Raw genomic sequence first — 13702 nt, 5'->3', positions numbered from 1 at the left:
CACTGCTCCCGAGACAGTTTATGGACAAGAATATTTCCCTTATTTTGGGGGAAGGAGGGATTGGAGTGAGTGTGTGTAGCTACACCTGGATGATGCTTTGAGGGCAGACAATATCCCCAGACAGTGGAATTCACAGTACAGAAGTAGCCATTGTGTCTAGAAGCAGGTGGCAAGTTGTGTGCTGGCACTCTGGAGGCAGAGGAGCTCACAGGACCAAGCACTGACTGGAGCCTCCTGGCTCTTTGCTACATGGAACTGGGACCCTGGAAGTCTTGAGTGTACAAAATGCTGAAGAAGGGATCCTGATGCCTTTTGCTGGAGGCAGCAGCTGGGCTGGTGGCACTGATGGAATGAGTGCTCTTTCTGCTGAAGCTCTGCAGTGCAGCTCACATCTCTTCCTCTGAGCTAGCATGTCAACCTTCCCAGGACTGTAGGGTGTAAAAACAAGTATATACACAGTTATACAGGGTGAAAGAGGGGATGCTTTCTTAATAAAATGATTATTTTTCCATAAAGCCTATAGAAACTGTGGTGGTGGTGATGGCAATAAGATTCCAACTCGACTGAGCAGTCAAATGTGTGCAGATGGAGGTACATTCTAGGACATTTCTGCTTTTGAGGAGTGGTCATACATCCTTACTGTGATTTGCCCGCCTGCACATGTGCTGGGCTGCAAGCATTTAGGTTGTGCACATGGGGGCAAAGTCAGCTGCAGTACTGGCCACCTCCTTGGCTTCTCCAACACACTTTCTGATGTCCCATGTGCTGTATGGTTTTGGAATTGTGAACACTCAATAGATTCAGAACATCCCTGTCGTTCAGCCTTCCAAACACTCTGGATTTAAAGCTTACCTTTTTAGATAGCTGAAGAAAACAGGAATACCGGCCTTTCATAAAATAATAAATGCACAGATATGAATAACTGTGTCAATACACTTAGTTTCCTTGATTTCCTGACCATGTCCGTTCTTCTGTAGGGACATGGGAGTCCTCTGCACATGATTCCTTGTCACTGTTTTCCCAGAGCTGCTTGGCTGGGGTCTGTTTTCTTTGCCTTTGACTTTCCAGATGTAATTTTCCTCATGCTGCTGATGACATCCTTTTCTCTTATAATTCTGGAGTTCTTTGATCAGTTTATCAGTTGATCTATTTGATTATTTCCCTTCTGCATGCAAAAGGTTTTGCTGTGACTTGCAACTACCTTGCTGATCAAGGATGCTGTTTCAGACTGGAACACCATAGAAGCCAAAGGGCTTCCGTTGCCAGCCTTTTGTCCATCTCCACCCCCACCAAGGCTGGAGAGGCTGGAAAGGTGCCTTCTGCCATAAATCCTCAAATTTGCATGGCGAGTTTTCTCAAACTGTCCCTCTGAGCCTTTCAGAAAGGGAGGACTTGCTGAACCAGGAGCTGTAGAGGCGTTTCCCAGTGGCAGTGAGGCACACTTGGGCACATGGTGGCACTAAATGCCTGGCAAAAAAAGGCTGACATCCTCCACCCAGCCCTGACTGCCTGCGACCTCAGAGCTACAGCCCTGATGGAAGAGGCAAAAGGCTGAGCATTGCAGAGCAACACAAAGTAAGAAATCTAAGCTTCCAATAGGATGTCTGGGAATACTCTCTTAGCAAGTGTCTTCCTCTGTCTGTCATCTGTCCTGCAAATTCTGCTTCTGGTCACATTACACCCTCAGATCCCTTGGGAAAGCTTTTCCTGGAGTGTTTTCTCATGTCTCCCTTGCAAATAAAGCCAGGGCACATTTCTGCTACCTTATTAAAAGATCTATGACATTTATTGAAAATCTCACATTTTAAAAATACATTATTTTTAGAAGATGATGGCTTACTTTTTAGTTTAGATCCTTTTTCTGAATCTTTTAATGGCTGGTTAACATCACACTGGCAGCCTAAACTTCTGAGCCATAAAAAGTGAAACTTTACAATTTTTTCCTTATGACAGAGGTATTTGGGATAGAAAATCTGAATGACACAAAAAGAGAAATTTGCTAGGGAGCTCTAAAGGGGAAATAGAGCTGAACAATCTTTTTCTAATTATTGCAATAAGAGTGCCATTATCAGAAATGCTCTGTGCTCTATTGGGAAAGAGAGCTATGTTAATAGGAAACAAAGATATTTGGTCCTTCATAGATCAAAGCACTTTTAAGGTGCTGCTGTCATTATGAAAGGCTCTTGGTGTAAGAATGATACTTAGTGGACAATAGCTCTATTGTCTGTCATTTATGTTAAAAAAAATTAAAAATCAGACTATATGTTTTATTTATGAGGGCCTAGATTTTATGAGAAGTGCTTCACTCTACCATAAAGCAGCAGTTTTTAGGACTACGCTGCAGTTTTTAGTTCACTGCCTACAAATGTGAGAAATTCCACTGTGCAAATAGGAATATTTGGTATGGGAATAAACACTTGCTGAAATCCACTGAAGTGAAGAAATCCCTTGGAAAGCTTCTGAATTCTATGCTGCAAAGGTCTGTGGACTTTTTTATCCATTTGTGTTCTTTCTCTTTATGCTCACTTGTGTTCAGGATATAGCTCTGACAGCTTCCAACTAGGATTTTGCTTTTTGTGTTTTTGCAGTGCTGAGAGCAGCCAGATTCTGGTCTGAGACCAAAGCTCCAAAGGGCTCTCCTAACACATATAATAATAAAAGTAGAGAGAAACTGATACTGAGAACAGTTCATCTGTGGTTCACAAAATGGATTTCTTACTGTTAAATCCTCTGGGGGGCTGGGGGGAAATTGCTTAAAGACCTGTAAAGTCCTACACACACCCACAGTCAACATGCACCCACAGTCTCATACAAAGAATAGTATCAAGAGAATAGGAAAAAGAGAGATAATTTTTGAAGGAAAAGCCAATCAGTTTTTGTAAGTAGAAAAGCAGTATCCAGAGATAGAAATGAAATTATAAATACTGATATTTTACTTTGACCTGTATTTAATTTCTATCCAAGCTGGTATTACCTATTCCTATTTAAGTGGAGGGAATAGAAGTGTAAAGCTCTTTGAATTTTGAATAGTCTGTCAGTTCACCAAACTTAGCACTTGATGAACCCAATAAAACACAATTATTTATGGGTTATTTTTTGTTTTCTACTGTTTCTGTAATACCAATAAAAGGTATAGTACAATCCTCCCCTGTGTCCAGCATGTGGGGCCATACACAGTCTGCCCACTGTCATTTTGGTTTCTCTTGGCTGCTTTTTTGAATGAGAAACTTGATGACTATGAGATTTTTTTTAAGTGCTTTTGCTCCAGCATCTTCAAAGGTCTTTTCTCGTGTTTTTTTTCCCCACAATAAGAAACTCAATCTCTATACAACATCTCTATGTTTGCTCTCCTACAGATGGACAAACTTATGTTTGGCTTGGGGTACTTTTCAGCCCAGAGCAAGGAGAGCTCATGACTTTCAGTTGCAAAGCAGCTTTTTTCAGGAAGCCACGGAGGCTGCCTTCAATTCCAGAGGTGGCATTTCCTGAGGCAGATATTTTGGCACCACTCACTGCACAGACAGAAACCTCTTACTGGAGAGCTTGGGCTGGAGAGCTGGGGCACTTTCTCTGAAGAAAACTCCAAAGAATATTTTTCTGATATGAAGTCTCTATTTTTTCTAAGGTAATTGCACAAGCTTTCTGACCCATGGTGATCCTCTAGTTTCCAGTCTGCTCTGACTTTACCTCTCTGCCAAGTGAAAGTGTATTTTTCTCTGACAGAGCACACTGACTCCTTGTCTTTGTGGTAATGAACAAATGCCAAACCCTGCTGTCAGTGTTCCTAGCTTCCATCCTGTGTGCTTTATTGCCTTATTTCAGCTCAGCAAGAATGTCACTGTCCTATTAGAGGAACAGTCTTCAATGTCTTAGGGCTTGGTGTCTTTAGCTCTGCAAGTCCTCCAGAATAAGATGGAGAAGGTTTCCTGGGTTACCAGGTTGAGCAGGACTGGGTTTCCAGGGAAGTAGAGGCTTTTCCAGAATATGTCCTGTTGTCCAAACCTACTAAAAAACCTAGAAAAAAACCCACAAACCCCAGACGAAAAACCCCTAACAAAAAACCCATGGGAAATTCCAACAATTTGGAGTATTATCTGTATACTGGGACAAATATATATAAAATAAAGCGCATTTCTTCATACTTTGCATTCACAGTAAGGCATTCAGTTATGTCAGGAAACTGTTTTCCCACTTCATGCACTAAAATGTTATGCTGCAATCCACTCCATGGGTTTAGGGGAATGTTGTTGGATTCACTCTGGATGGTGCACAGAAGAAACAAAAAAATTCTGAGGAAGTTGAATAACAAGCATTTGCTTGAAAACTTTAGAACATTAAGGCAGGCTAAGGTACTTGTGTAAGGTATTTTAAAACCAGATCCAGACAAAGTAATGAACTTCAAAAATTTTAGCTTCACAAACTTAAGTGTAGCCACCTTTAACTTACCCAGACATAACAAGGCACTTACTGAGGCACTGACTAGAAGTTTGTAGTCTGACTTACAATATATTTTGAGAATAACAACTTTGGAGAAGAAAGAGAGAAAAAGAGAAAGTAGAGAGGAAGGGAAAGGAGGGAGAAAAGTATACAGTCACCATCCTTGGATGCAGTGATGAGACTTGATTCTTGCAATTTAGATGTCTGCTGGTCGAAGTGATGGTGGCGGTCTTGATCTGCCAGGGCTGGGGAAGCCCATGAAACACAAAGTCCAGTGTGTTAATATATGCTCAGGCTCAGTGGCAACGCCCAGGTACCTCCTCTGACAGGGCAGTTTTACACTGTATGATGCAACACTTTGGATCACGTGGCATTTTGGGGGTTTTTGATGGTTTATGACATCTTCTAAGACATGACAGCTGCCTCTCACTTCAGCACAGTTGAGCCAATTATTCCCCATCACAAGGGATGAACCTACCTGTAAATTTCCCAGTATCTCCCTCAGAGATTTATGGCATCTTCTAAGACATGACAGCTGCCTCTCACTTCAGCACAGTTGAGCCAATTATTCCCCATCACAAGGGATGAACCTTCAGACCTACCTGTAAATGTCCCAGTATCTCCCTCAGAGGGAAGTTTTACACCTGAGCCAGTTATGTAATGTAGGATTCTAGGGTGATAAAAAGTACTATCCCATCTCCCAAGATCTGTTTCTTCTCTTCTCTCATGTGGCTCAAACCCCTGTTTGTAGCCTCTGGTGGAGGGTGTGCACCTCCTCCTCACCTGGGCTCTTCCCTTGCATGTTGTCAGCAAAGCACCTGCTGCTTTTGCAAATGGCCAATTCTTTGAGCCATTCCCCACTAGCATTCAGTGTCTAACTCTGAAGCCCTGATTTCATACTCTAGAATTCATTCTCTGGCCATGCAAAGCTTTCTGGAGTTCATTTTCATAACTAACCAGTAAAGAGACCTAGAAGGACTTCCCAGAGGGCTGTGGTACTTCCTATGAGAGATGAAACACCTGTTTTGAGTAGAACAATCTCCCCTATTACTTTTTTCTTAGAAGGCTGGGAGAGGTCCTTCCTCCAGGAATGGGTTAGTTCATGAATGGGAAACGCTGAGAATATCTGCAGACACCTGTCAAAACAGTGATTGCATATGGAGAATGACACCAGATGCAGAAGGAGATGTTTGAAACTTCCTTCAAGAATTAGTTTTGGAGTCCTGAGACCTTCAAGGCTGCCTGCAGAAGAATCTGGTATGTGCATGCATAAAGCTTAGTGGAAGTATTTAGATTCACAGATGGACAGTTTTCCTCTTGTAAACAAAGCATATTTTTTACTTGACAAGTGGAAGTAAAGGTGACAAGTTACCACCTGTGAAAAAATTAAATAGGGATTTTGAGTGGACTCTTTGTCTGTAACCAAGGTTTTTAGAAATCCTGGCTATGGGCCAGCTCTCAAGAGGAATATTCTTAATGTTTGTTTTTTCTTATGACTGAGATTGGATCTTTAGATAATTTTGAAAATGCCACAACAAATTTTTTTATGTAGAGAACATACTCATGTTTCCTACGTCTCCAGAGTCACTGGAGCACAAGACTGTGATTCTCATTATATGAACAAGATGTTCCTAATGTTGATACTGCCTTTTCTTTCCAGTATATTTGCCAGGGTTAGGTACAACACATGGAATCTCTTCTGCTTTATGTATTAGCATGGGTAAATTTGCATTTTCCTTTAAAATTTCTAATCACATGTAGCTGGGATTCTGTTCAAGCAAAGACATATAAAGAATTCAATCAGTTTTCTAAGCTTAACTCCACATTATTTTTCACAATAACATTGTTGCAGAAGGACAGACTTATCCCTTGTTTGGTGCATGTTAATGAAGGAGAACATGAGGTGCTTGTTATGGTTTGTGGAGATCCTGGTCCCTCCCTTGGTGGAAGCAGTACAGCTCTCCTGGAGTTTGAGAGCTGTCTTCTGCAGCACCTGAGCATCTGCACAATTACTGTGCTTCATGGATCTGAAAAGAATTTTCTGACACTGCTGCTGCTGCTGTTGTGATCCTACTTCTGTTTTTATACTGTTAGCTTTTTGTATCCATTGTCTTTCTCTTCTGTCTCCACTACCTTGTCTTCCAGTGTTTTCCTAAAGAAAACATTACTTTTGCTACATTTTTAATTATTTAAGCCCTTCTTAAGTGATCGATCAATGAAATTTTCAGCATCTTACCTTTCATACAGCAACCTAAACTACGACAGAAAAATGTCTGATTATATTTTTATTACAGTTTTACACAATAGTCAGTGGAAGAAAGAGGTTCCCTGATAAGCTGAAATTCCTGTTACAGATGATTTGGATAGGAGATAGTTTGGTACTTTACATGGTAGCAGCTTTCTCACTGTCTAGTATATATAGGTCACTGCTACTGTCTGGTACATGTAGGTCACAGGGAGAGGAAGCAAATGGAGCAGCAGCACCAGCAAGGACTGCACAAGTGGCTGCTCTCCATTTGAGATCAATTACTATCACCACATTAGTCATGCATGTTCTCCTCTCTTTGGGGGACAGAGACTGAAGCTGCATGCCCACCTGGTACAGCACTGGTGATGTGGTGTCATTCTCTGTGCTTCTCTGCTGTGAAGGCTTGGCCTTTATCCCCATCCATTCTTTTACAGGTGATCCCATCTTCTTTACGGCTTTCACTGTATCTCGGACTAGCTCTTTTTTCTTGGCTATCTGCAACCTCTCTGAGGACTGAGTTCCCAAATAATACATTCTCAGTAATGTATCTGGTGAGCCTGAGTAGAGGCATGCTCTGTCTGGCCTCCCTAAATAACCCGTCGCACAAACCTGCAATAAACTCTCCTTCAGTTGTTACTGCAGGCAACACTACAGGTCTGTGGCATGAGTGCTTTCAGAGAGAAGTCCCCTGTGCATGTGTGCTAGCTCATTGCCCAGAACACTGATGTTGTGACCTCAGGCAGTACTGCTCACTATGTGGTACATAATCAATAAAAGTCTTTCTTCCACATATCAAGATGTGTACCCCCGGTGCCTGTTTTTCCCTTCTGCATTGAGGCTCTCACCAACCAGCTCATTCTTCCTTTGTAGGTATTCTCTTTCCCTTCATTACTCAAGTTCTCCTCCTAAAATAATGCAATTTCATTCCCACATATCAAGATGTGTACCCCCGGTGCCTGTTTTTCCCTTCTGCATTGAGGCTTTCACCAACCAGCTCATTCTTCCTTTCTAGGTATTCTCTTTCCCTTCATTGCTCAAGTTGTACTATTCTCCTCCTAAAATAATGCAATTTCATTTTTCTTCCTTATGGTTTCTGGCTCTAATATTGCTTACAGTGTCTGGTGCACGCGTGCATGTGAAATCACCTTTACTTGCTTGTTTTCTCACCATTTCAATGTCCTTAGCCACCACAACACTTCCATCTTTTTGTATCCACGCTGAACTCCCCATCCTTCACAAAACTCCATCATGCTTCTTAAAATCTCATATGAGATATTATTTATGAGATATTAATTAATATCTCATAAAATTCCACCCATTTGCATCCTGTCTCCTGATGGCCTTTGTCCTCCCTGAGCTATGCACTCCCCTATGCTTTGCCATACTTCTGTTTTTTTGCTCCTAAAGATAATTAATGGCTTTCTTATTCCCATTCTCTGATGGTCTGTCCTATTCCAATAAAAGTATTCTAAAACTCACTCAACAAACTTACTTCTTCTGCACAGGCCCTTCTGGCTGAAATGACCTTCCCCAGAGTAGCCTCATCTATCCTGAGAACCTGCATGCTATTCTAAAATCCATTTAAATAAAGGACAATTCTACTTTCTTTTTAAAAATCTTTGTAATCCATTACTTGCCATATGAATTCCAGACTAAACAATTGCTTTCTGAGAGTTTTTGCTTCATTGGCATTTTACTTCTTTGTTTCAAATACTTCATGGGAATGACCTACAATCACCATCTCCAAAGAACCAAACAGGTGTAACTGTTCTGTGCTGCACTCTCTCTTAACAAGAATGCATTTGTTCTTGTACCTGTTCTTGCTGCCTACAAGATGACAACAAGCTGTGCTTAGCTGCTGCCTGCCTTTAATTCAACTGAGCTGGAAGTTCTGCTGCAGCCTGAGCAACCTCTTTTAAGCCCCCCCTTTCATGTGCCCTCAGCACCTGCATCCATTTCACACCTGCCGGTGCTGCTGCCCCTCTGCCACATATCAGGTGATGGTTTTCCCCTCACTGGCTTCACCTTCCAGATCAGGGAGAAAATAAGGAATGATGTGGGAGAATTTGCTGTCTTCTATTAGAAGCAGCAGTGTTAGAAGGGCAGCTGAATTGCCTCTCTCTCGTGTATGGTCTGCAGGTTGTGGGTAACTTGTGCCTGACCTGATGCACACCCTTGTCACACAGCCGGAGGTGCTGGTGTCACCTGTGGCAATTGTGAGAGGTCATCAAGTTACAGCAGTGTGCACAGGGAGTGGGAGCTCTTCATAAGGGTCTGAGAGTGAAGTTTTGGTAAAAGATTTAGTCTGTGTTGAAATGAAACACTACTATTCTTTTTCTTTTTTTCTACAGTTTTTTTTTTTACAGCACACAACCTGTAACTTATATTTTGTCCAATTTCAGACACCTAGAGAGGTAGTGTAAATATTTGCAATAAATTGGAAAGGATTAATTGAGAATGCACACTATTTTGTGAGGTTTTAGGTCATGATTAAATGCTCTTTACTGTGTAGTCACATTTTATTACAACTTACATATGTTCAGAACACTGATAGAAAAGAAAGCATGTTACCTATTTACATCACTACACATTTACATTATATTATTTACAGATAATGGATCTAGTAACATATATGAGCAGAAAATATAGCAAATATCAATATGAAACTGTACAGGGCTTAATCTCATGTCCTTTACTGTACTTGTATTTCACTGTAATAATAAATACAGTTCTATATTTACACATTTTACTTTAAAAATCTGTTAAATGAATTTTAACAATTTCAAGTTAAAAATATCTGATCAAAATATTTCAAACAAGCTTATAAAAATAAGTCACAAAGCCTTTAGGACCTTCTGCAAGCTAAAAAAGTTCTGATAAAAGAAGCTTTTTTAAACTAGCCTTCAGAATTATAACATTGTTTGCTTCTCAAATTTCTTTACAAACTTCTTAAATATAGCAAGCTGAAAGGAACCTCACTGACATTAAGCAGAGCAGCACAGATGGACCCCAGTTAAATTAAAGCTAAGTAAACATGGTAATAGGTATTGTGCAATGGTTGACTGATCCTCTGTTTAATCCAAAGTGGTTTCAGGCATCGTTTCTGCAGCTGTGTGCTGCACTGCTTCAAAAGCCACAAGAGATAAAGGATTAAGATAAGTACCCAGCTGACTTTATCATACATAATTTCAGAATTGGTTCATTTTTTTTCCCTGAAGGATGAACATATCAGCCAAAGTCAACTGATGCCATCTGTAACTGCAAAACTAAAAATATGCCAGTGTGAATGGACAAGAAAATGAAGGCATATGCATTGTTGGCAGCAAATTCTTCATTGTGAAAATCCATCCTTGGAGTCCCAGGAAGTTTCAGATACAGGAACAGATGAACAACAGAGATCATCTGTAACGGATTACCTTAATTGCTGGGCCTAGCCTAAGGTTCCTAATGTTAAAAATTAGTCTCATTCACCTGGAGGCTGAGTGGCCATTAACTGAGCAGCAAATACTGGGCTATGAAATGTTACTCCTTAGGGAACTCTTTTTAACAACAACAAAAATAGGAATTTTTTTTTCTGTCTCAAATTATCAGTTTATTTAAGCAAAAGCTGCCAGCTCTGAGAAAAGAATATTGGGATATGCCCTGATGGCTTGGATAAGGTCAAAAAATTATATACTAGGTGGCTCTATTGTCTGAGATATTTTAACAGTAGACTTGGCAAGGACTGAAGTCTCTTCTTTCTAACTAGGATCCTTCTGATGTGTAAACATACATGCCTTGATTCAGCAAAGTATTAACAGATTTAAAGTCAGAGAACTCTGTTAACCTAATCAAGCCTTTTTCTAAACTAAAGCCATCAGAAGTCCCTGAATTTCAACAGCTGCTCCAGTATATTTTTTGGCAACACATCCAATATGAATTTAGAGATTTTTGGTGACAGTAATTTCACTAGCTAATGACCATCTCTTATCAACAATTTTCACCTTTATTTCTAGGCTGCATATCCCTAATGTCAATTTCCAGTTAAGCATACCAGATTCTTCTCTCAGATGAGTAGTTCTCTGCCTTCAAGCTTCTGTATCCCAGAAGCAGCTACTTATAAACTGTGATAAAATCACTTATTTCTTAACTTCTTTTACATTTATGATATTCATATCCTTTCCAATTTCACTATGTTCTTTACAACATGTGAATGCAAGAAGCATTTGAAATATCCTGGGAGTGCTTGCATCAGTGCTAAGAACACAGATCACACAGCCTCTTCACTCCTGCTTGATATTGCCTTTGCTAAGGATATTGGCTATCCTTATCCGAAAGGACACGGTGACCTCTAAACCTCTGTCTGACTAGTGACTAAGAACTAGCAGCTTTCTAGAATCACTGTTTTGTGAGACAGAGATCATGCCATGAGCAGGATTACAGTTTTTGCTCCTAGACAAATTACCTTAAATTAACGTTTCTGTCTGAGTGCCTTTGGTGTCCTTTAATAGTTCTCAGCATGCCAGTTTTTCTATATTGATAACTTTCTATGTAGTATTTTCCACCTTCAGATTAAACAAGTCATCTGCCAATTTTATCATCAGTAATTCTGGGAGTAATTCTATTGACATGAAAGCAATTCAGGACCAAACTATGCAGAACCTCATTAGAAAAATACCCATGAGACAATGCCTTGCCATTTACAATTACATTTAAAATGCTTGACAGGATTTTGATCAACTTCTTTCACATCATGTTAATTTTTTAGCTTTTGCTGACAATTAAAAATGTTTTGTCAAGTGAGACTTGACTTCCAAAATCCAAACCCAGTGCCAATTAAACCATTTAATCAGCTTTATCAAACATGGAACTTCATTAAAGGGTACTCTGCAGAAACCTCTAGGACTTTAACAGGACTACTCTTCCCTTTAGATACCTTGCTGAACAAAGGCCGTACAGAGATGCTTAGAAAAAACAATCATGGCACTGAAAAACTATTATTAAAACCAAATTGCAATAAACAGGAAAAAAATAACCCAACCCCTGAAAACATCAGCTGATGCTTTGAAAAAATATTACAACTTTAATATGCTATTTTTGTTCTTGACCAACTGATGCCCTTTCTGAGTAGCGCTACTTTAAAAGAGAGCAGCTGATACAAGTGCACAAACTTCAGCAGCTTTCCTTTCCTCCCTTCATCCCAGCATTTCGGGAGCAGGCTGAGCAGGCTCAAGTACTGGATTTTCAGCCTGCTGCAAGTTCTGTCACTGTCTGTTTTCTGAGGTGCATAGAGGCACTCTACACTCTTATGCACACATTCACACTTACTTTTGGGATTAAAAATTTTGTAAACAGAGGTATTTTCTGTATTGTTTCTGCAACTAGCGACAGGGAACAAATGCGACTGACGAAAGATTGCAGCCTTCTGTCATTTGATAAGAGGGTGGCATTAGGGAACTGCTGGTGGGCATATCATATGATATGCTGGCACTTGTGAAGGTTACCAATGCCTGTGTTGAGTCACAAGATTGTTTTTCTATGTCTTCTGAATTCACAGAGATCAGACTGGCATGTTTTGATCTCCTCCATATCAAAGTTTGCTTTCGCAGACTTCCCAAATCCTCCTTAAAATGTGGATTGAAAAGTATATAAAGCAGTGGGTTTAGACATGCTGGCAGAGGGACAATCACTAGAAGTATTGACTTAATCACTTCTGGGCTGATAAAAGTGAGGTTTAGTAAGGAGGAAAAAGATAAGAAGGCCACAGGGCAATAAAGAATGCAATTAGTAAAAAGTAGCAGGGCTATATGTTTGACCATAGAGCAATCCCAAACATTGTCTAGTTCTCCCTTTTCTAAACTACAGTAGAGCTTTGTATAAGCAACAGTCATTACCAGAAAGCAAAGGGAGTTCAGCAATACCAGGGCTACCATGTAGCCCATAGCAGTGGGCTCTCCAAAGGGGAGTGGCAAACAGAGTGGAGAAACCCCATACTCACTTCCCGTGAGAAGGGGTATCACTGCAATGATTAGTGCCAGCATAAAGCAAAAGGAAACGGCAACTTTTATGCTAGCAGTGGAGGATTTAGTTTCAAACTTTGCAGCATGTTTCACAGAGAATGCACGTTCGAGTGCAGCGAGGGTAAGGAGGAATATGGAAGCCTCTGAAGCAAAAATGGAGAGAAGGCCAGTTATTTGGCAACCAATTCCACTTTCCCATTGAGCTCCATACTCAGCAAAGCTACCAAAAGTGGATGCATCCACGCTAGCCAGTACTCCACTGGCCAGGCCCATCAGGGCATTTACAATGGCCATCAAACCAATCAAAAGTTTTATGGAGGACATATACAATGGAGATCTGAAAACTGTAGCAGACACCAGTGCATTGCAAATAAAGGTCAAACCAACTATGGTCCACACTCCAATTCTGATCAGCCAGCTACCAAACAGATGGTCACATGGTTTGAAGGGACCTGAAATGCCAAAATAAAAAGGGTAAGGGAAGCCCATGTAAACAAAAAAACCCTTGTGCTTTCTAAGACACTAAAGTTCATGCTGCTTGCAGATTCTCAGCACAGCCAAAGATTGAATTTTAGTATATAAAGGGAGCTGGAAATTTGCACTTTCTCTGGAGTAATCTGAGACCTTGATAACATGCTGCTAAACGTGTGATGCATATTGCATTAGTGGTGCACATGACTCTTTGCCTTCATCACAAGTAGTCTATGGGTTTCTTTTTGTGAATGTCAACTCTTGTAGTACTACTGCAGTGTGAATGTCAACTCTTGTAGTTTCAAGAAATGCTGTGATATTTGTCAGTGTGTGAAAAACACTGAAAATGTTACCTCTAACTAAATTAAAACAGGTTCCTAATGAGTCCTGGTGATGCAATGGATATGGACAGATATGCTTTGGCTACCTTATAACATGTCATTACTCAGTCCAAGAAAATTGTGTCTCTTTGCATTTGGGAGTGCTGCCTTTTTGGATCTCCTGTGTCTGAAGTCAGGTCATTATGACTGAAGCTTGCTGAATACTT

At 40.4% G+C, this 13702-nt stretch overlaps 1 protein-coding gene across 1 annotated transcript in view; it reads right to left on the bottom strand.

The window, feature by feature from the left end:
• Positions 1-9152: 9152 nt before the first annotated feature.
• LGR5 (leucine rich repeat containing G protein-coupled receptor 5) overlaps positions 9153-13702 on the bottom strand; it is a 92015-nt gene continuing 87465 nt past the window's right edge. The window contains exon 18 of the mRNA XM_039703851.1: positions 9153-13136. Within this exon, the coding sequence (XP_039559785.1) occupies positions 12046-13136 (1091 nt within the window). The 3' untranslated portion in view covers positions 9153-12045. The remainder of the gene's footprint in view (positions 13137-13702) is intronic.

The sequence above is a fragment of the Passer montanus genome, unplaced genomic scaffold (genome assembly GCF_014805655.1).
Source record: "Passer montanus isolate IOZ18808 unplaced genomic scaffold, ASM1480565v1 scaffold17, whole genome shotgun sequence".
NCBI lineage: Eukaryota > Metazoa > Chordata > Aves > Passeriformes > Passeridae > Passer > Passer montanus.
The sequence above is the reverse complement of the archived record's forward strand: the minus strand, read 5'-3'. Positions and strand labels throughout refer to the sequence as shown.